This window comes from Phytophthora sojae (assembly GCF_000149755.1).
Source record: "Phytophthora sojae unplaced genomic scaffold PHYSOscaffold_4, whole genome shotgun sequence".
Lineage (NCBI taxonomy): Eukaryota > Oomycota > Peronosporomycetes > Peronosporales > Peronosporaceae > Phytophthora > Phytophthora sojae.
The window spans coordinates 4,266,045-4,283,404 of NW_009258118.1; the positions used below are offsets into that span (position 1 = coordinate 4,266,045).

The following is a 17,360-nucleotide window of genomic DNA, read 5'->3' on the forward strand; positions in this document are numbered from 1 at the left end:
CCAGCGAGCGAGACTCTCTTCAGAAGGCAATAGCTGCACGTCAAGCCCCGCCTCCAACTGTGGACTTCATGGCGAGGGCCCAGCAATGCACAGCGCGATGGACGGCACACCACAATGAAGCCATGATGACAATTTGGATGATCTGGTCGACGGTGACACCGGTGCTTCTCTGGCGCCTCCGAAACCAGCACGTATTCAAAGGAATTCCATCCTCGGTGCAAGACACAACACCAGCAATTTGGGCACCAGGCGTCTACCAAGTCAAGGCAGTTGCAAGCTCTTGGATAGCTCAACCGGCAAAACGGATACAAGGTGAGCATCTGGATCTCTGCCTTTGGATAATGACGACCATCGCGCACGACCGCGAGATCCGACAATTGGATATGTGGTTAGTACGCTACCACATCAGCACATCGACCACAGGCACAGTGAGCGGCGCGTGGATGACCTACCAAATCCAGGACGACAGCTCCTGGAGCCTCCAGGCTGCCGGAAGCCTGCAGTTTAGCTCGCGAGGGCACCGCCTGGATAATGCCAAATGGGCACTGACACCCGCCATGAGTGCCATAACGACACAAGCCAACCCCGCCCAAGTTCTTCTGCGCGTGGAAAGCATCGAAGCGGCAATGCCGCTCTCGACGCACCCATGCAGGCCAAAGGAGGCTTTGGAGCAGGCCCTTCCTCATACCCTCTACGATCAAACCCTCAGCAGTTTCTTCGCCATCCAGTGGCCGCTGTCTGAACTGGAAGCGATCAAGCATCTGGCCAAGGCTACAACGACGACAACATACGAGTTTCAATCAGCTGGCAGTCCCTCGACACCAAGCCCAATGCGGTCCTACCTCGAGCGGACAGCCAAGAACCTGCATCATACCGGCAAAGCCCGCAACGTTATGAACCCATACGAAAGGCGACTTCTATACAAGACCGCCTTAATGTATAGCAGGCTTCTATAGGATAAAAACACCATAAAAACCACAAATAGAAGGTCATTCACCATCATCCATGGTCGAATGCTTCGAAGGCTTCGAACGACATCCACGATGCCGCAACACGGAGATTCTCGATTGCTACGACCGACCGACAATATGGCCGAGCGTAAGTATTGAATATTGAGACGATAACATACTTTTACGATGCCACACGGCAAGCACACCACCAGCTCGGCCATAGCCTCAACCTCGCATCGGATAGACTATATCTACTGTACGTTCCTCTCTACACGACAGCGACACGTTAATATCGTGCTGTCCTTTTTAGTCCAAGGTGTTATGGTGTCACCGACATATTCATCGTGCTGTATTGGGCTGCTCGAGAATCTCAAGACTCGGACATGCATAACACAAAACAACAAAGAGAAGGCTGCTCTCCCCTCCCCTCGCGCAAGGAGACTTCAACGACGACTTTTGTTTCTTATTGTATCTTTGTCTGATGTATCTACCGCCGCGAGTATTTATATACAGCTGGATTAACAGTTTGGTGTATGCAACCTGAGGCTTAGCTTCATGGTTTCGGCATCTCACCCCGCCACAAAGTGTATTGTGAAGACGAGGAAGATGGAGGCGACTAAGCATCTGGTGATGCCGCAGCGCCTCGCGAGCCTTATTCAAGCCACACAGCTAACAAGTCATGGCCTGTTGTTAGTGATCGCGATCGGCGCTCTGGAATTCTTTCTCTCTCACAGCTAATTTCACTCCGTACCGCAAGTGCCGCTCTAACTTCATCCTTGACATCAACGCGCATCAGCTCAGCTGGAACAACTCACTTGACTAGCCCAGCAACGACAATGGACCCACGGGCGTCGCCTACCAACGCGTCGTTGTACAATATCGGTGATATTCTGAATCTGCCTGCATCGATGGACCTGCTCGACGACGACGACTTCGAGAGCACCATGATGCTGCTGGACAACCCCGGGTCCGTGACATCTTCCCCGACATCGGCTCTCCGAAGAGAAGGCCCGGACAACCTGGAGTTGAGCCTGACTGGTCTCAGCGACACATTCAATCCGCAGGCACGGAGTCTCCCCTGGCCACCATCGCTCAACACTCTCTGAATGCTGGGTCGGCTAATTCCGTTGGAATGAACTCGTGTCTTTCACCCGACCTAAAAATCCGGGTCAGCGGCCGAATACCCGTCCCTGGCGACGTGTGCATCAAACAAGAGAGCGAGATGCCCGACTTTTCGCCGGTCATGGACGCTTTCCTACGCGAGTCGTGGGATGACATCATTGACCCGGGTACAAGATCTGCGCGGTCGTCGTTCAAGTCGATGAGCAGTTGTCCGAGCCCGTTCACGATTTCAACTAACCCTGCACATGTCAACCCGTTGCCATTAAACTTCCTACTCCCCAACCCGTCGCCACTAGGAGGCCAGGCGTTGGCTAAAGGTATGATGCCATACCTTGCCCCATCGTTGCCGCTACCCCCTGCAACGTACCGCGCAGTCTCAAATGCGTCCACATCTTCGACAGTGTCGTCGGCTTCGTCCACAAAGTCGAAAGGGACACGACGAGCGAAGTTGTGTGTGCACTCGACGAGCGCAGTCTAACAACCGGTGCAAGACTCACGGTGGTGGCGCTCGATGCCAAGTGGAGGGCTGCGATAAGAGCTCGCAAGGTGGAGGCCTGTGCCGTGCACATGGAGGTTGCAAGAAGTGTCGCGTGCCAGGCTGCTCAAAGGGAACACAACGCCTTGGTCTTTGCTATCTGCACGGTGGTATCCGACGTTGTATCATGGAAGGCTGCAAGAAGAAGGACCGTGGCAACGGCTACTGCATCTCTCACGGTGGCGGCCGGCGGTGCGAGGCTGAGAATTGCAACCGCTCCGTTCGCAAAGGCAACCACTTTCAGATGCACCAAGGTCTTGCAGACGACACTTCGTTTCAGATCAGCCGAGTGCGGGGGCTCACGTCGTCGTAATTAACAGATACACATCAATTCACTTGGAATAGTGTGTTCTACCGAATTCCTCGATGAGCTTTCCCACATCACCAAAGGGGGCCAGCTCATCGAGGAATCCTTTAAGACCCAACCACTTATCATTGGTCTAAAATAATCAAAATCTTTGGGGGCCGCACGCCGCACGCCCAGGCCTTCCGAAATAATCATTGTATTGCAGATCCAGTACAATATTTCTCAGTAAATAACTTATTTTTTGTAAAAAGCATTTCTTGGTCAATAAAGTATTTTTACAGGTAATTACCCCTATTGTTTTTTTTTTACGAAAAACACTTTTTTACGACACTGTAAAAAAGTGTTTTGCTAAACTCTTCACGACAGCCACCAGATAGCTCGTAATTACGCCACAGGGCATGCCTTCAAGAGAGCTGTTCATCTCATCCACTCTAGCGTACTACCAGCACCTTATCTACCATTTCTGAATTCATCATGCATTCGCAAACATCCTTCACGATCAAGCAAGTCTGCACCTACTTCTTCACCCCGCTGCTCGACGAGATGAGCCCACTGAGCACTTTCGCTGCTAGTGTGGCACAGTAGCCAAACAAGACGTCAAGATGGGCTACTCGAACCTCTTTAGCCACGTGCTGAAGCAGCACCCCGACTACGTGGCCACGCTGGCGAACAGCGGCTTCAACTCGGGGACGCTGGTCGTTTTTATCGACCAGAAGAGCCAGACCGTCTACTGCTGGCTGGACTTTGTCACTGAGTGCAACCTCCCTTTTTCGTTCTGCGAACACCCGACTGTGGACAAGTACACGACGATGAAGCGGATTTGCACCGAGACGCTGTTGAAGTACGCGGTCTTGGTGACCAAGGAGGTCGAGATTGGCATCAGTGCGTTCATCACTCTCTAATTCGGTATCATGCTGGACGGGTGGAGTTTCCACTCGGAGCGTTACGTCGCCGTATTTTCGGTTTTCGAGCACGACCAGCGCTCTGAGAAGGTTCTCCTGGCATTGGCTCCAATCGCGGATGACGGTGTTGAGGACCAGATGGCTGAGAGCCACGTCGCCGTCCTGACCGGTATTCTACCGTTTTTCAAGCGGGACATTTCCAGCATCATCTACCTTGTAGCTGACAATTGCTCTGTCAACACTAGGTTGGCTGATTTGCTTCAGGTGCCGTTCATCGGCTGCGCCAGCCATCGGCTGAATTTGGCGGTCAACGTGTACCTCTCCGACTACGAGCCGCTGCTGGAGCAAATGCAGCAACTCATGCGAAAGCTGCGAGGACTGAACAAGGCGAATCGACTGAGGTAATTTGTGCTTTGTGCTTTTTTGAGATCGTGATATATTGTACCGATCTAAATTGTATTTTTTTGCTTTTTTGCTCTTTTGCTTTTCTCTCAGGCAAAAGACCAATTTGCGCCCGGTACTTCGCCAGGCGACTCGATGGGGCTCCACGTTCAAGATGCTCGAGCGCTACTTTGACCTACGCGACGCGCTGGACACGGACGACGACGACAACGTATCGTTGATGCCGACTCGCCGCCAAGAGAATCGCCTGCGTGCCCTCCGCGACCAGCTCCGTGATTTTCAGAGCTCGACAATGAAGCTGCAGGAGGTCAGCACCACGCTTCTCGACGTGCGCGACATCTTTGATGCGCTCGTCGAGAAGCATCCCGTTGTCGACAAGCACCTTGTAGCCGATGCTGCCATCGTGAAGGACCCAGACTTCGAAGCGGCGTGCGTGCTTGCGCTGGCGGACAAAACCGAGGAGCTGACGGAGGACCAGCAGCTCATGCTGAGTCTGTTCGAGACCGTCGCCGCCGCTACCGTAACTCCCAGCCCCGGAGGGCGACCCCAAGGCTTCGTGGACCAGGTCCTGTCGGCGAGGAAGAAGCCGCGCACGGCGCAGAAAAAGTTTGGAGGGGTACGCTACATCCCTCCAACTTCTAACGCTGTCGAACGTTTGTTCAGTGTCGCGAAGCACACGCTGTCGAACAACCGACAGGGTATGCTACCGGTGCACCTTGAAACGGTGCTGTTCTTGAAGCTTAATCGGCGCTTCTGGAATGCGGGTACCGTCACCAAGGTGGTGAACGGACAGTAAGTCACTCGATAGTGATGAAGGTAATGATCAATACAATACTTTCCACTCCAATAATATACTTAACTGTTGCCGTTATCAGTCATAATAGTTTAGTTCTTACCATTGTGCTAGTACTATTGCAGTATTATTATCGGAAGGCCTGCGCACGCCATTCCAAAACAAACATGGGGAGAAGGTACCTCAGCGCCAAGGACAAGTTGCTCATCGTGCTGGAGGCTGAGGCTGGCCAAGTGAAGCCTGTTGCGCGCAAACATGGTGTGCAAGCAGCCCAGATCCGACGCTGGGCCACCAACCAAGCTAAGCTGAAGGCCACCGTATCCCGCAACCCTCGGGCCAAGACACTAAACGCTGGACGGCCCCGTCAGGACGCTGAGTTAGAAGTGGAGCTGGCTGCGTGGATAATTGAGCGGCGATCCCACTAGCTAGCTGTGTCTACAAACCAGGTGATAGCGAAGGCCCTTACAATCAATCCAAGTTTTCAAGGTGGCAGCCGAAAGGCTATGTGGAAGTGGGTGTATCCGTACTTACATCGCCATCGTCTCAGCATCCGCCGAAAGACACGGGTCGGTCAAAAGCTCAGCGGACACTGGCAGGAAATCCGCAATGAGTTTGTGGCAGCAGTCAACGAGCGCTTTGAGCCTGGAGGTACATTGGAAGGCACACCACCCGCGCTTCGAGTTAATATGGACGAGACCGCAATATTTTTCGAGATGACGGCGGACACTACGATAAATGAAGTCAATGCGCGGACCGTCTCAATTCGGGGTAGTGGCTCTAACTCCCGAAGGCTTACCGCTTGTGTGACGTGCGCTCAAAATGGAACGAAGCTCCCCCTCTTTGTGGTGTTCAAAGCGAAGGCTGGTGCGACGATTGGACAAAGTCTTGATAGACTGCTTCCGCCCGGTGTTTTTGGGTGCTAAACGGGTGGATGGATGAGCGGGGCTGTCAGATTTGGTTTGATAAGGTATGGAAACCTTATGCAGCATCACATCCATCGTCGATGCTGATGCTGGACGAGTTTAAGTGCCACATACAGCCCTCATTTATTCGGACTCTCAATGACATTGGGACAGAGCTGGAGATAATACCTGGTGGCTACACCTGCGTACTACAGCCATGTGATGTTGGCATTAACAAGCCCGTGAAGCATGGCATTCGCAACCAGTACAATGATTGGGCAGTTCGCAAGATGGATGGACTACAAGGCGGTGTTAGAGAACCGGTTCCAGAGCGGGAAGACATTATTCGGTGGCTGGTAGCGTCGTGGGACGCGATTTCCAGCGCTACTATTGCCAAAACGTTTGCGTCGATTGGATACGCAGTGAAACCGAGTGTACCTGAGCCAAATGCATCGGAGCAAGTCAGCACAGCAGCCAACACAAGACGTTGAGACAGAAGGAGATCATGAGATTCAACTCACAGACCTACTGCTCGATGTTAGGCTCGAAAATATTCCTCTACATCCGTAAGCATCAAACAACGTACTATTCCCTTGTTCCGCTCAGAGCGACGTCGCTTTTGGCTGTTGTTGGACTTCCGTAAATCCTCGACCACCGTAGCCATCTTGTTCTCGTAAGCTGTCCTCTGCCTCAAAAGTCAAAAGCCTACGTGGCACAATTGAGCTCCCAAACGGATCACATACGCCTTCACAGCATACGCGACGTCTCCGTTATCTGCCATGACTGCCTCCCCTCTAAATACGATGACATCATCGATCTTTAGAGGCTTGCCACAGAGATTGTGTACTGTGCAGCTCCTCCCCGCGTCTCCTGCATCACACCCGACAATATCTACTCCAGCGATTGTAGGCGCTGGACTCCCCTCCTGTTCGATCCAAGGACGTCAGTAATTGTACAGAGCAACACGTTTAACCGCACTTGCCATTAGCGCTTCTTCGATCGACTGGGAGAATGGCAATTGAGAGCCAAACGATCTCATTGGCTAATATTATGGCTGGGGGATACAGCTCATCGAGGAAGTCCCCTCGAAAGCTGCCCATCACTTAGTATAACAAACCCGGTTGGGGGATACAGCTTTTCGAGGAAAAAATGGGGGTACAGCTCATCGAGGAATTCGGTAGTTTGTTTTTCAATCTTTAAAACGCCGTCTCGTGCTTTTAGCAATGAACAAGGTCGCGCTGGGGACAGCTCTCCATTTTGCGTCCTGGTACCAATATGACGTACAGAACAACAGGCTTCCATACCAATACTGTGATAGATTGATTACCCGGGTCGTTCCTCTCTGCGACAAAAACTCGCATCATAGATCACATTTTGCACATGTCGAAGAGCTGTGCTAGAAAAATCTTGTAAACAACGCCATGGTCTGCCCGGAACAGCTCTGTACTTTTGGAGTAGACTGACATAACACCTCAATACCGAATTTGTTTTGTAGAGGGATACACCCACGTATGGGATACAGGATAGTATTAGCCAATCACAATTGTGTCTTAGATTTTCGTAGTTCGTAAGAACTATGTATAGTATCGGAGAGATAAGGGACTAAACGCTAACGCATGACACAAAACCGGTATTTGTATAGGCACAGAAGGTTTGTACACACACGTGTATGTAGCTTACATAGAATAACAGCAGGGGGCGCCACGCGTATGGGCAGTGGAAGCTGATCCGAATGCACTTTGTGGACGCCCAAGCTCCCGAGTCACTTGAGGATATGCTCAGTGTACGTGTGTGTTTTATCGCCTTTGCCAGTTGTGCATCTATGCTGCTAACTATGTACTACTGCGGCTGCCGTGTAGGTTTTCAAGGCATCGTACGAAGCAAACCGACAAGAGATCGACTCTCTTCTGCTGACCGCGACGCTCTGGAACCTCGAGTGTGATTCCGAGCTGCTACCAACTCCTGGTACGATTGTCGACATTAACAAGTACATCAACCTGCAGCTCTACAACGATACGCAGTGCCAACTCACGACTCGTCTGGGCCAACATAGCTGGGAGCAGACCGATCTGTAAGTGGATGTAGTGATAGGCTAGCCGCAGCCCCGTAGTTACATGAAAATGCATCTGATTCCAATCGGCGCACATCGGATTCAAACTCCAATTGGGTACGCTATGCGACCTTCCACCAGAGTCCAGAGGATTCATTTCCGAAGTCTCAGCGTCCAGCTTAGGTGCGTCGCCCTTATACGAGTTATATGAAGAGCTACCTGATCACACGCTAACACCTTCTACGTGGATAGATAACAAAGCGTCAGGGATCTACCAACTACAGCACCAGCGAGATGCACAGCTTGCTCAAGATTATCCAAGCAACTTTACCAGCTACGAGAGCTGACTTGGAAGCTGTTTCTGCTGCGTACAATGCCGCGAAGAATCCCACGGAGAAGCACAGGGACGCCATGAGTCTGAAGAGAAAGTTTCGCAGTATGTGCTTAGCGTCGAAGCACACGCGCACCGATCTAGCTAGAGCTACAAGATGCGTTCAGGACCAGGCTAACCAGCGCAGAATCTCTGCTAGGGGTGGCGTGATCGTACCCGCATCAGGCCAGAAACCTTCGCCTGGAAGCCCTGGATCGACAGAAACTCTCGCTGCACCGTCGCTAGAGCGTGCAAGGCCGACGGCTCCGGAGGGAGAGCAACTGCTATTGTGGTTGGAACAGTGCATCGCCCTACAAGGGCACTGCGATGGACCCACTTCGTCACCGGAACTACTACAGCTATACAGGTTGCGTAAGGAGGATCGGAAGGCTGCTCGTCGTCATCACAAGGAGCTACTGATGTACATGGGTGTGCTGAAGGTTGCTCTAGAAGGTTTAACTTCGACTTGTAGCCAGCAACAGTAGCCTAGCGCCAGTATAAGGATGCACATTCACAGTGCTGAGGTAGCCCATCACGGCACTGGCCCACTAAAAAAACGCACGAGCCATCCCGCTACTGTAATGGCTCGGAAACTAAATAATGATACAGCACCCTTCTCCACCTAAAAGCAACTCGAACCCCACATTCACATATCACTGTTACACTTCACACACACTTCGCAATTTGCTCTGTACATGGCTGGACGAGGTAAGTGGGCCCAAGGCCTCGGACAAGGCGACACCAAGCGTCATCGCATAATTCTCGTGACAACATTCAAGGCATCACTAGGCCTGCGATTCGGAGGTTGGCTCGCCGCGCCGGCGTCATCTGAATGTCGGCACTCGTATACCATGAAACGCAAGCTGTGCTGAGGGTCTACCTGGCCAACTTGATTCGCGCTGCGGTGACTTACACAGAGCACGGCAACCGGAAGACAGTCACCGGCATCGACGTCGTGTACTTCGGTCCGGAAAAGAATTAACAGTTAGGTTTTTCTAATAAAACCTCGCTTTATTTTATTGGGTAAAAATAATAGCAACTATGATGTGCGACCAGCACTAATATGAAGGTGTCGACACAACAAAAGGAGCCAGCCACTATCGGCACAACAAAACAAGCCAGCAACACCACAATGGGACGTGCCAAGGGCACCGCCGACATACCTGAGGAAACGCGGCAAGCCATCGCGCTGTTCCTCGCTGAGCGGTCTGTGGGCGGCCGCTTGAAGCGTGGTGCAGCGTCGGCAGCGGCATCCAGGTTTGGTTGCTGCCGCCAGCAAGCCACCAAGATTTTCATGCAAAAGCTGTTGAGCCTGCCAAAGCCTCGGCGAGGGCGACCGCCCGCAAGTACGTCGACGGTGCTCATCGCCCAGCGAGTGGCCCGCATTGCGGCCACTCCCCACCGACGGTGGCAGACTTTGGGAGCCTTGGCCCACGCCACGAACATCCCCAAGACTACCCTGCTGCGCTACATCAGCAAGAAGCTGGTGCAGCGCGTCACTGTTCGCGTGAAGCCGACGCTGTCGGAAGACCACAAGTGGAAGCGCTTGGCGTACGCGCTGGCGCACGTCGAGCGGCCTATTGGTAACAGCATTAATATGAGGAAGTGATACGCATAATGATATTACTAATAATAATTGGTTTTCCCTAATTGATATAATATGTAGGTGCAAGGATGTATCGACTGCATCATATGTACGACATGATCCATATTGACGAGAAGTGGTTCAATATGTACAAGGCCACAAACACGTTCTACTTGACAGCTAACGAGACAGCGCCCTACACTTCGTCGCCTAACAAGCGCTACATAGGTAAGGTTATGTTTTTTGCAGCCGTAGCGCGGCTGCGCTTTGGCAGTCATCGAAAGTGAAAATTTGATGGCAAGATCGGCATCTGGCCAATCGTGGAAGAGTCGGTTGCGCTTCGAACGTCCGTCAACCGTCCCAAGGGTACTATTATTACGTAGTGCGTAAATATGACCCGCTCCGTCTACGTGAAGATGCTCAAGACTAAGGTTCTCCCAGCTATTCGGACGAAATGGCCAGGCATATTATTCTGCTTTGTTGACTTACTATATTACTACTAATATTAATTGTTGGTTATTACTAATATGATTAGTAGGTGGCAAACGGCGAGTAATATTTATACAGCAGGATAATGCGAGCCCTCACGTCCTCGAGAAGGACGAGGAGATTGCTGCCGCTGGCAAAGAGGATGGCTGGGACATCAGGATGAAGTGTCAACCAGCGCGCTCGCCCGATATGAACGTTTTAGATTTGGGCTTTTTCCATTCTATTCAATCGCTACAGTACCAAGAGGAAACGTACACAATCGACCAGCTCATCGATGCGGTAGCGCGAGCCTACCGCACTACAACGTCCGACACGCTTGACCACTGTTTCCTGACCCTTCAGAACATCATGGAAACAGTGATCAAGCACCACGGACACAACGACTACAAGCTCTTGCACTACAAGCAGCGGCGTGGACTCTCGTCAAGTGCATCTCCGACAGCGCTGACATGTGAGCCAGCTGCGGTAGAAAGTGGGATTCGCCATCTTTTGTGTGGTGCACTTCAGTTTCTCTAATTCATAGTACATCATCTGATAAATCATGGGTCTAATATTGAGGCTGGTTCTATTGGCTGAAATCAATGGGATTCGAACACTGATTTGTCGTATATCAATCTAACCAGCAAAAAAAACTCATGGTTCAGATTGCTAAAACAACCGAAAGGGAGGGCTATTTCAACGAAACTGTGGGGTTGTATGGAACAACTGTTTATAGTACTTTACCATAATAATTTTAGTTTTACGTAATTCCAACAAACAACGACACAGCGAAAAAAACCTTAGAGGAGTCGTGGAGGGCCCCCATTGCGAGTATGGTAGTTAGATACTGTGTCGTGTTAAGCGCTCGTAAAAAAGATACCTAGAAAGCCCGCACTTAGAGCTTTCGAATGCAGGTTTCGCAGCATCAATACAGAGATTACTTTTTCAGATATGCATTGGTTTGTGAACTGTTAATTCTTTTCCGGACCGGAGAAGTACGCTTTGAAGCGCCAGGGGGAATTTCTTTACGGGTATGGTGTCTAGGCATATGACATGTTAGTACCAGGCAGAAGTTATACTAAGCAGTACGCGAATAATACAACGATGAACAATTCCATCCTGCTCAGATATACACTGTGGCAGCAGTAGACCTTTTCGAAGCCATGTCGGTTTTCACGTGATAAACCGACACGACGAAACATTGATGTTTTTGTGTGACAATTACTATCATTTCTTATATTTCATATTATGTATTTTTTATTTATGCATTTTACAGTGTAATTAACATTCAACTTTCACATGTGATTATTATAATAAAGTAAAGCAAAGCAAAGCAAGGTTCGTACAAACTACGTTCCCCCCCCGGGCGCGCCCGCCCGGGCGTGCTAATACAGCGCTTGACTTGTTGAGGAATACACCAGTTTCAAGCCAGTAATTTTTCCACTCTCGGTCGCTCAGCGCGCGATCATTTCTGCAATGGTGCGGGCCCCACCAAGTCGCCCTCGCCTGCCTGGAGGTCAAGGAAGGTGAAAAACGACGCGGTCGTACCATTTTACACTGCTGCGATGAAGAAGGCTGTTGTCGAGCATCTGGGTCTACACGGCAATGTTCATTTCACTGTAGAAGCGTTCTTTCCGGGTCTACCTACAGAGAAGTATCAAGGGAGATGAGTATTAGTGTTAAGATGGGTTCGTCGTTTAAAGCTCTATAGCTGCTGCGGATGCTTCTGTCGGCGGCAGGAACAAACGGAAAGCTCGCTCTACTGAGCTTCGATCTAATGTTGCGGCGGTAGCAGCGAACGAGCTAATAAGTTGGGGTGTATCGGCAGCCGATTCGAGACTTTGATCTAGCTGAGTAGCGTGCTCAGATGAGTAACTTTGATAAATACATCTGGGCATCCGGTGCCGATTCGTTTTTTGAGCAAAATTGGGTGTCTCGTATTTACTATTATTTGCCCTGAGCCACGCTTTCAACAGATGCCCAAGCTCGAGCTGCACGCACCGTGCTGGCAACACGGAACACCGAAGGCGAATTAAACCCCGCCACAACCGGCCGATGAGGCGAAGCGAAGGGACCGAAACTCGCGCAGACAACGCGAGCAACCGAACACGCACAGACAAGCAAGACGGCAGTCAAAAGCGGGATGCCAGAAGCTGAGCGAAAAGCGCTCAAAAGTGCAAAAGTGTTACTCAAGGTCAGCGGGTCTCGCAGAAGAACCGCGAAGTGCACATTTGGGAGAGTGCTGATGCCAACTGATTTTATCACAGTAACATTGATCACAGTGGAGAAGCAGGGTATCGATCCCTGTACCTCTCGCATGCTAAGCGAGCGCTCTACCATTTGAGCTACATCCCCAGGACAACAACCTACGCGCTCTACCCAAACACAAACGCTGCCACGCACGCACCACAAACACCACGCTGCCTCAGACCGACGCAACGCTGCCACGCTATCTGTCCGCATGCCTCGCCTCCCCCCTTAACCCCTCACTACTCACTCTACACACCAAAATCCAACGCGCAATCTGCACCACACCAACCCGATGCAGACAGACTCACCGCACTGCGCCGCACTGCGCCGCACCCCGACCGTCGCGAGCGCCAGAGCCTCGAGCGACCGCCACGCTTTCAACAGATGCCCAAGCTCGAGCTGCACGCACCGTGCTGGCAACACGGAACACCGAAGGCGAATTAAACCCCGCCACAACCGGCCGATGAGGCGAAGCGAAGGGACCGAAACTCGCGCAGACAACGCGAGCAACCGAACACGCACAGACAAGCAAGACGGCAGTCAAAAGCGGGATGCCAGAAGCTGAGCGAAAAGCGCTCAAAAGTGCAAAAGTGTTACTCAAGGTCAGCGGGTCTCGCAGAAGAACCGCGAAGTGCACATTTGGGAGAGTGCTGATGCCAACTGATTTTATCACAGTAACATTGATCACAGTGGAGAAGCAGGGTATCGATCCCTGTACCTCTCGCATGCTAAGCGAGCGCTCTACCATTTGAGCTACATCCCCAGGACAACAACCTACGCGCTCTACCCAAACACAAACGCTGCCACGCACGCACCACAAACACCACGCTGCCTCAGACCGACGCAACGCTGCCACGCTATCTGTCCGCATGCCTCGCCTCCCCCCTTAACCCCTCACTACTCACTCTACACACCAAAATCCAACGCGCAATCTGCACCACACCAACCCGATGCAGACAGACTCACCGCACTGCGCCGCACCCCGACCGTCGCGAGCGCCAGAGCCTCGAGCGACCGCCACGCTTTCAACAGATGCCCAAGCTCGAGCTGCACGCACCGTGCTGGCAACACGGAACACCGAAGGCGAATTAAACCCCGCCACAACCGGCCGATGAGGCGAAGCGAAGGGACCGAAACTCGCGCAGACAACGCGAGCAACCGAACACGCACAGACAAGCAAGACGGCAGTCAAAAGCGGGATGCCAGAAGCTGAGCGAAAAGCGCTCAAAAGTGCAAAAGTGTTACTCAAGGTCAGCGGGTCTCGCAGAAGAACCGCGAAGTGCACATTTGGGAGAGTGCTGATGCCAACTGATTTTATCACAGTAACATTGATCACAGTGGAGAAGCAGGGTATCGATCCCTGTACCTCTCGCATGCTAAGCGAGCGCTCTACCATTTGAGCTACATCCCCAGGACAACAACCTACGCGCTCTACCCAAACACAAACGCTGCCACGCACGCACCACAAACACCACGCTGCCTCAGACCGACGCAACGCTGCCACGCTATCTGTCCGCATGCCTCGCCTCCCCCCTTAACCCCTCACTACTCACTCTACACACCAAAATCCAACGCGCAATCTGCACCACACCAACCCGATGCAGACAGACTCACCGCACTGCGCCGCACTGCGCCGCACCCCGACCGTCGCGAGCGCCAGAGCCTCGAGCGACCGCCACGCTTTCAACAGATGCCCAAGCTCGAGCTGCACGCACCGTGCTGGCAACACGGAACACCGAAGGCGAATTAAACCCCGCCACAACCGGCCGATGAGGCGAAGCGAAGGGACCGAAACTCGCGCAGACAACGCGAGCAACCGAACACGCACAGACAAGCAAGACGGCAGTCAAAAGCGGGATGCCAGAAGCTGAGCGAAAAGCGCTCAAAAGTGCAAAAGTGTTACTCAAGGTCAGCGGGTCTCGCAGAAGAACCGCGAAGTGCACATTTGGGAGAGTGCTGATGCCAACTGATTTTATCACAGTAACATTGATCACAGTGGAGAAGCAGGGTATCGATCCCTGTACCTCTCGCATGCTAAGCGAGCGCTCTACCATTTGAGCTACATCCCCAGGACAACAACCTACGCGCTCTACCCAAACACAAACGCTGCCACGCACGCACCACAAACACCACGCTGCCTCAGACCGACGCAACGCTGCCACGCTATCTGTCCGCATGCCTCGCCTCCCCCCTTAACCCCTCACTACTCACTCTACACACCAAAATCCAACGCGCAATCTGCACCACACCAACCCGATGCAGACAGACTCACCGCACTGCGCCGCACCCCGACCGTCGCGAGCGCCAGAGCCTCGAGCGACCGCCACGCTTTCAACAGATGCCCAAGCTCGAGCTGCACGCACCGTGCTGGCAACACGGAACACCGAAGGCGAATTAAACCCCGCCACAACCGGCCGATGAGGCGAAGCGAAGGGACCGAAACTCGCGCAGACAACGCGAGCAACCGAACACGCACAGACAAGCAAGACGGCAGTCAAAAGCGGGATGCCAGAAGCTGAGCGAAAAGCGCTCAAAAGTGCAAAAGTGTTACTCAAGGTCAGCGGGTCTCGCAGAAGAACCGCGAAGTGCACATTTGGGAGAGTGCTGATGCCAACTGATTTTATCACAGTAACATTGATCACAGTGGAGAAGCAGGGTATCGATCCCTGTACCTCTCGCATGCTAAGCGAGCGCTCTACCATTTGAGCTACATCCCCAGGACAACAACCTACGCGCTCTACCCAAACACAAACGCTGCCACGCACGCACCACAAACACCACGCTGCCTCAGACCGACGCAACGCTGCCACGCTATCTGTCCGCATGCCTCGCCTCCCCCCTTAACCCCTCACTACTCACTCTACACACCAAAATCCAACGCGCAATCTGCACCACACCAACCCGATGCAGACAGACTCACCGCACTGCGCCGCACCCCGACCGTCGCGAGCGCCAGAGCCTCGAGCGACCGCCACGCTTTCAACAGATGCCCAAGCTCGAGCTGCACGCACCGTGCTGGCAACACGGAACACCGAAGGCGAATTAAACCCCGCCACAACCGGCCGATGAGGCGAAGCGAAGGGACCGAAACTCGCGCAGACAACGCGAGCAACCGAACACGCACAGACAAGCAAGACGGCAGTCAAAAGCGGGATGCCAGAAGCTGAGCGAAAAGCGCTCAAAAGTGCAAAAGTGTTACTCAAGGTCAGCGGGTCTCGCAGAAGAACCGCGAAGTGCACATTTGGGAGAGTGCTGATGCCAACTGATTTTATCACAGTAACATTGATCACAGTGGAGAAGCAGGGTATCGATCCCTGTACCTCTCGCATGCTAAGCGAGCGCTCTACCATTTGAGCTACATCCCCAGGACAACAACCTACGCGCTCTACCCAAACACAAACGCTGCCACGCACGCACCACAAACACCACGCTGCCTCAGACCGACGCAACGCTGCCACGCTATCTGTCCGCATGCCTCGCCTCCCCCCTTAACCCCTCACTACTCACTCTACACACCAAAATCCAACGCGCAATCTGCACCACACCAACCCGATGCAGACAGACTCACCGCACTGCGCGCCGCACTGCGCCGCACCCCGACCGTCGCGAGCGCCAGAGCCTCGAGCGACCGCCACGCTTTCAACAGATGCCCAAGCTCGAGCTGCACGCACCGTGCTGGCAACACGGAACACCGAAGGCGAATTAAACCCCGCCACAACCGGCCGATGAGGCGAAGCGAAGGGACCGAAACTCGCGCAGACAACGCGAGCAACCGAACACGCACAGACAAGCAAGACGGCAGTCAAAAGCGGGATGCCAGAAGCTGAGCGAAAAGCGCTCAAAAGTGCAAAAGTGTTACTCAAGGTCAGCGGGTCTCGCAGAAGAACCGCGAAGTGCACATTTGGGAGAGTGCTGATGCCAACTGATTTTATCACAGTAACATTGATCACAGTGGAGAAGCAGGGTATCGATCCCTGTACCTCTCGCATGCTAAGCGAGCGCTCTACCATTTGAGCTACATCCCCAGGACAACAACCTACGCGCTCTACCCAAACACAAACGCTGCCACGCACGCACCACAAACACCACGCTGCCTCAGACCGACGCAACGCTGCCACGCTATCTGTCCGCATGCCTCGCCTCCCCCCTTAACCCCTCACTACTCACTCTACACACCAAAATCCAACGCGCAATCTGCACCACACCAACCCGATGCAGACAGACTCACCGCACTGCGCCGCACCCCGACCGTCGCGAGCGCCAGAGCCTCGAGCGACCGCCACGCTTTCAACAGATGCCCAAGCTCGAGCTGCACGCACCGTGCTGGCAACACGGAACACCGAAGGCGAATTAAACCCCGCCACAACCGGCCGATGAGGCGAAGCGAAGGGACCGAAACTCGCGCAGACAACGCGAGCAACCGAACACGCACAGACAAGCAAGACGGCAGTCAAAAGCGGGATGCCAGAAGGTGAGCGAAAAGCGCTCAAAAGTGCAAAAGTGTTACTCAAGGTCAGCGGGTCTCGCAGAAGAACCGCGAAGTGCACATTTGGGAGAGTGCTGATGCCAACTGATTTTATCACAGTAACATTGATCACAGTGGAGAAGCAGGGTATCGATCCCTGTACCTCTCGCATGCTAAGCGAGCGCTCTACCATTTGAGCTACATCCCCAGGACAACAACCTACGCGCTCTACCCAAACACAAACGCTGCCACGCACGCA

General features: G+C 52.9%; 9 protein-coding genes and 8 non-coding genes across 17 annotated transcripts; 9 read left to right on the forward strand and 8 right to left on the reverse strand.

Moving 5' to 3' along the window:
* Nucleotides 1-341: 341 nt before the first annotated feature.
* PHYSODRAFT_300815 (hypothetical protein) lies at nt 342-956 on the forward strand (the record flags this gene model as incomplete). The annotated part of the gene is made up of 1 exon (XM_009528681.1): nt 342-956. The coding sequence occupies one exon, from the start codon at nt 342-344 to the stop codon at nt 954-956; it is 615 nt and encodes a 204-aa protein (XP_009526976.1).
* A 902-nt stretch (nt 957-1,858) lies between these two features.
* PHYSODRAFT_315059 (hypothetical protein) lies at nt 1,859-2,920 on the forward strand (the record flags this gene model as incomplete). The annotated part of the gene is given in 4 exon segments (XM_009528682.1): nt 1,859-1,988; nt 2,015-2,526; nt 2,546-2,827; nt 2,888-2,920. 4 exon segments carry the CDS (start codon nt 1,859-1,861, stop codon nt 2,918-2,920), a joined length of 957 nt encoding a protein of 318 aa, XP_009526977.1.
* Nucleotides 2,921-3,486: 566 nt separating this feature from the next.
* Nucleotides 3,487-3,816, forward strand: PHYSODRAFT_499387 (hypothetical protein; the record flags this gene model as incomplete). The annotated part of the gene is made up of 1 exon (XM_009528683.1): nt 3,487-3,816. A coding segment is annotated over one exon (330 nt), but the record flags the coding sequence as incomplete, so codon positions are not given.
* A 9-nt stretch (nt 3,817-3,825) lies between these two features.
* Nucleotides 3,826-4,221, forward strand: PHYSODRAFT_501313 (hypothetical protein; the record flags this gene model as incomplete). Its single annotated transcript, XM_009528684.1, has 1 exon — nt 3,826-4,221. The coding sequence occupies one exon, from the start codon at nt 3,826-3,828 to the stop codon at nt 4,219-4,221; it is 396 nt and encodes a 131-aa protein (XP_009526979.1).
* Nucleotides 4,222-4,510: 289 nt separating this feature from the next.
* On the forward strand, nt 4,511-5,014 carry PHYSODRAFT_503539 (hypothetical protein; the record flags this gene model as incomplete). The annotated part of the gene is made up of 2 exons (XM_009528685.1): nt 4,511-4,621; nt 4,721-5,014. The coding sequence occupies 2 exons, from the start codon at nt 4,511-4,513 to the stop codon at nt 5,012-5,014; spliced, it is 405 nt and encodes a 134-aa protein (XP_009526980.1).
* Nucleotides 5,015-5,514: 500 nt separating this feature from the next.
* On the forward strand, nt 5,515-6,404 carry PHYSODRAFT_300817 (hypothetical protein; the record flags this gene model as incomplete). Its single annotated transcript, XM_009528686.1, has 2 exons — nt 5,515-5,875; nt 5,998-6,404. The coding sequence occupies 2 exons, from the start codon at nt 5,515-5,517 to the stop codon at nt 6,402-6,404; spliced, it is 768 nt and encodes a 255-aa protein (XP_009526981.1).
* A 1,229-nt stretch (nt 6,405-7,633) lies between these two features.
* On the forward strand, nt 7,634-7,988 carry PHYSODRAFT_502127 (hypothetical protein; the record flags this gene model as incomplete). Its single annotated transcript, XM_009528687.1, has 2 exons — nt 7,634-7,696; nt 7,773-7,988. Coding segments are annotated over 2 exons (279 nt in total), but the record flags the coding sequence as incomplete, so codon positions are not given.
* A 257-nt stretch (nt 7,989-8,245) lies between these two features.
* Nucleotides 8,246-8,875, forward strand: PHYSODRAFT_286003 (hypothetical protein; the record flags this gene model as incomplete). Its single annotated transcript, XM_009528688.1, has 1 exon — nt 8,246-8,875. A coding segment is annotated over exon 1 (322 nt), but the record flags the coding sequence as incomplete, so codon positions are not given.
* A 521-nt stretch (nt 8,876-9,396) lies between these two features.
* On the forward strand, nt 9,397-9,942 carry PHYSODRAFT_300819 (hypothetical protein; the record flags this gene model as incomplete). The annotated part of the gene is made up of 1 exon (XM_009528689.1): nt 9,397-9,942. One exon carries the CDS (start codon nt 9,397-9,399, stop codon nt 9,940-9,942), a length of 546 nt encoding a protein of 181 aa, XP_009526984.1.
* Nucleotides 9,943-12,668: 2,726 nt separating this feature from the next.
* PHYSODRAFT_t812 lies at nt 12,669-12,741 on the reverse strand. Its single transcript has one exon. It is a non-coding gene; the product is annotated as a tRNA-Ala (tRNA).
* Nucleotides 12,742-13,326: 585 nt separating this feature from the next.
* Nucleotides 13,327-13,399, reverse strand: PHYSODRAFT_t811. The gene has a single exon. It is a non-coding gene; the product is annotated as a tRNA-Ala (tRNA).
* Nucleotides 13,400-13,974: 575 nt separating this feature from the next.
* PHYSODRAFT_t810 lies at nt 13,975-14,047 on the reverse strand. The gene has a single exon. It is a non-coding gene; the product is annotated as a tRNA-Ala (tRNA).
* A 585-nt stretch (nt 14,048-14,632) lies between these two features.
* PHYSODRAFT_t809 lies at nt 14,633-14,705 on the reverse strand. Its single transcript has one exon. It is a non-coding gene; the product is annotated as a tRNA-Ala (tRNA).
* A 575-nt stretch (nt 14,706-15,280) lies between these two features.
* Nucleotides 15,281-15,353, reverse strand: PHYSODRAFT_t808. The gene has a single exon. It is a non-coding gene; the product is annotated as a tRNA-Ala (tRNA).
* Nucleotides 15,354-15,928: 575 nt separating this feature from the next.
* Nucleotides 15,929-16,001, reverse strand: PHYSODRAFT_t807. Its single transcript has one exon. It is a non-coding gene; the product is annotated as a tRNA-Ala (tRNA).
* A 587-nt stretch (nt 16,002-16,588) lies between these two features.
* On the reverse strand, nt 16,589-16,661 carry PHYSODRAFT_t806. Its single transcript has one exon. It is a non-coding gene; the product is annotated as a tRNA-Ala (tRNA).
* A 575-nt stretch (nt 16,662-17,236) lies between these two features.
* PHYSODRAFT_t805 lies at nt 17,237-17,309 on the reverse strand. The gene has a single exon. It is a non-coding gene; the product is annotated as a tRNA-Ala (tRNA).
* Between the last annotated feature and the right edge of the window lie 51 nt (nt 17,310-17,360).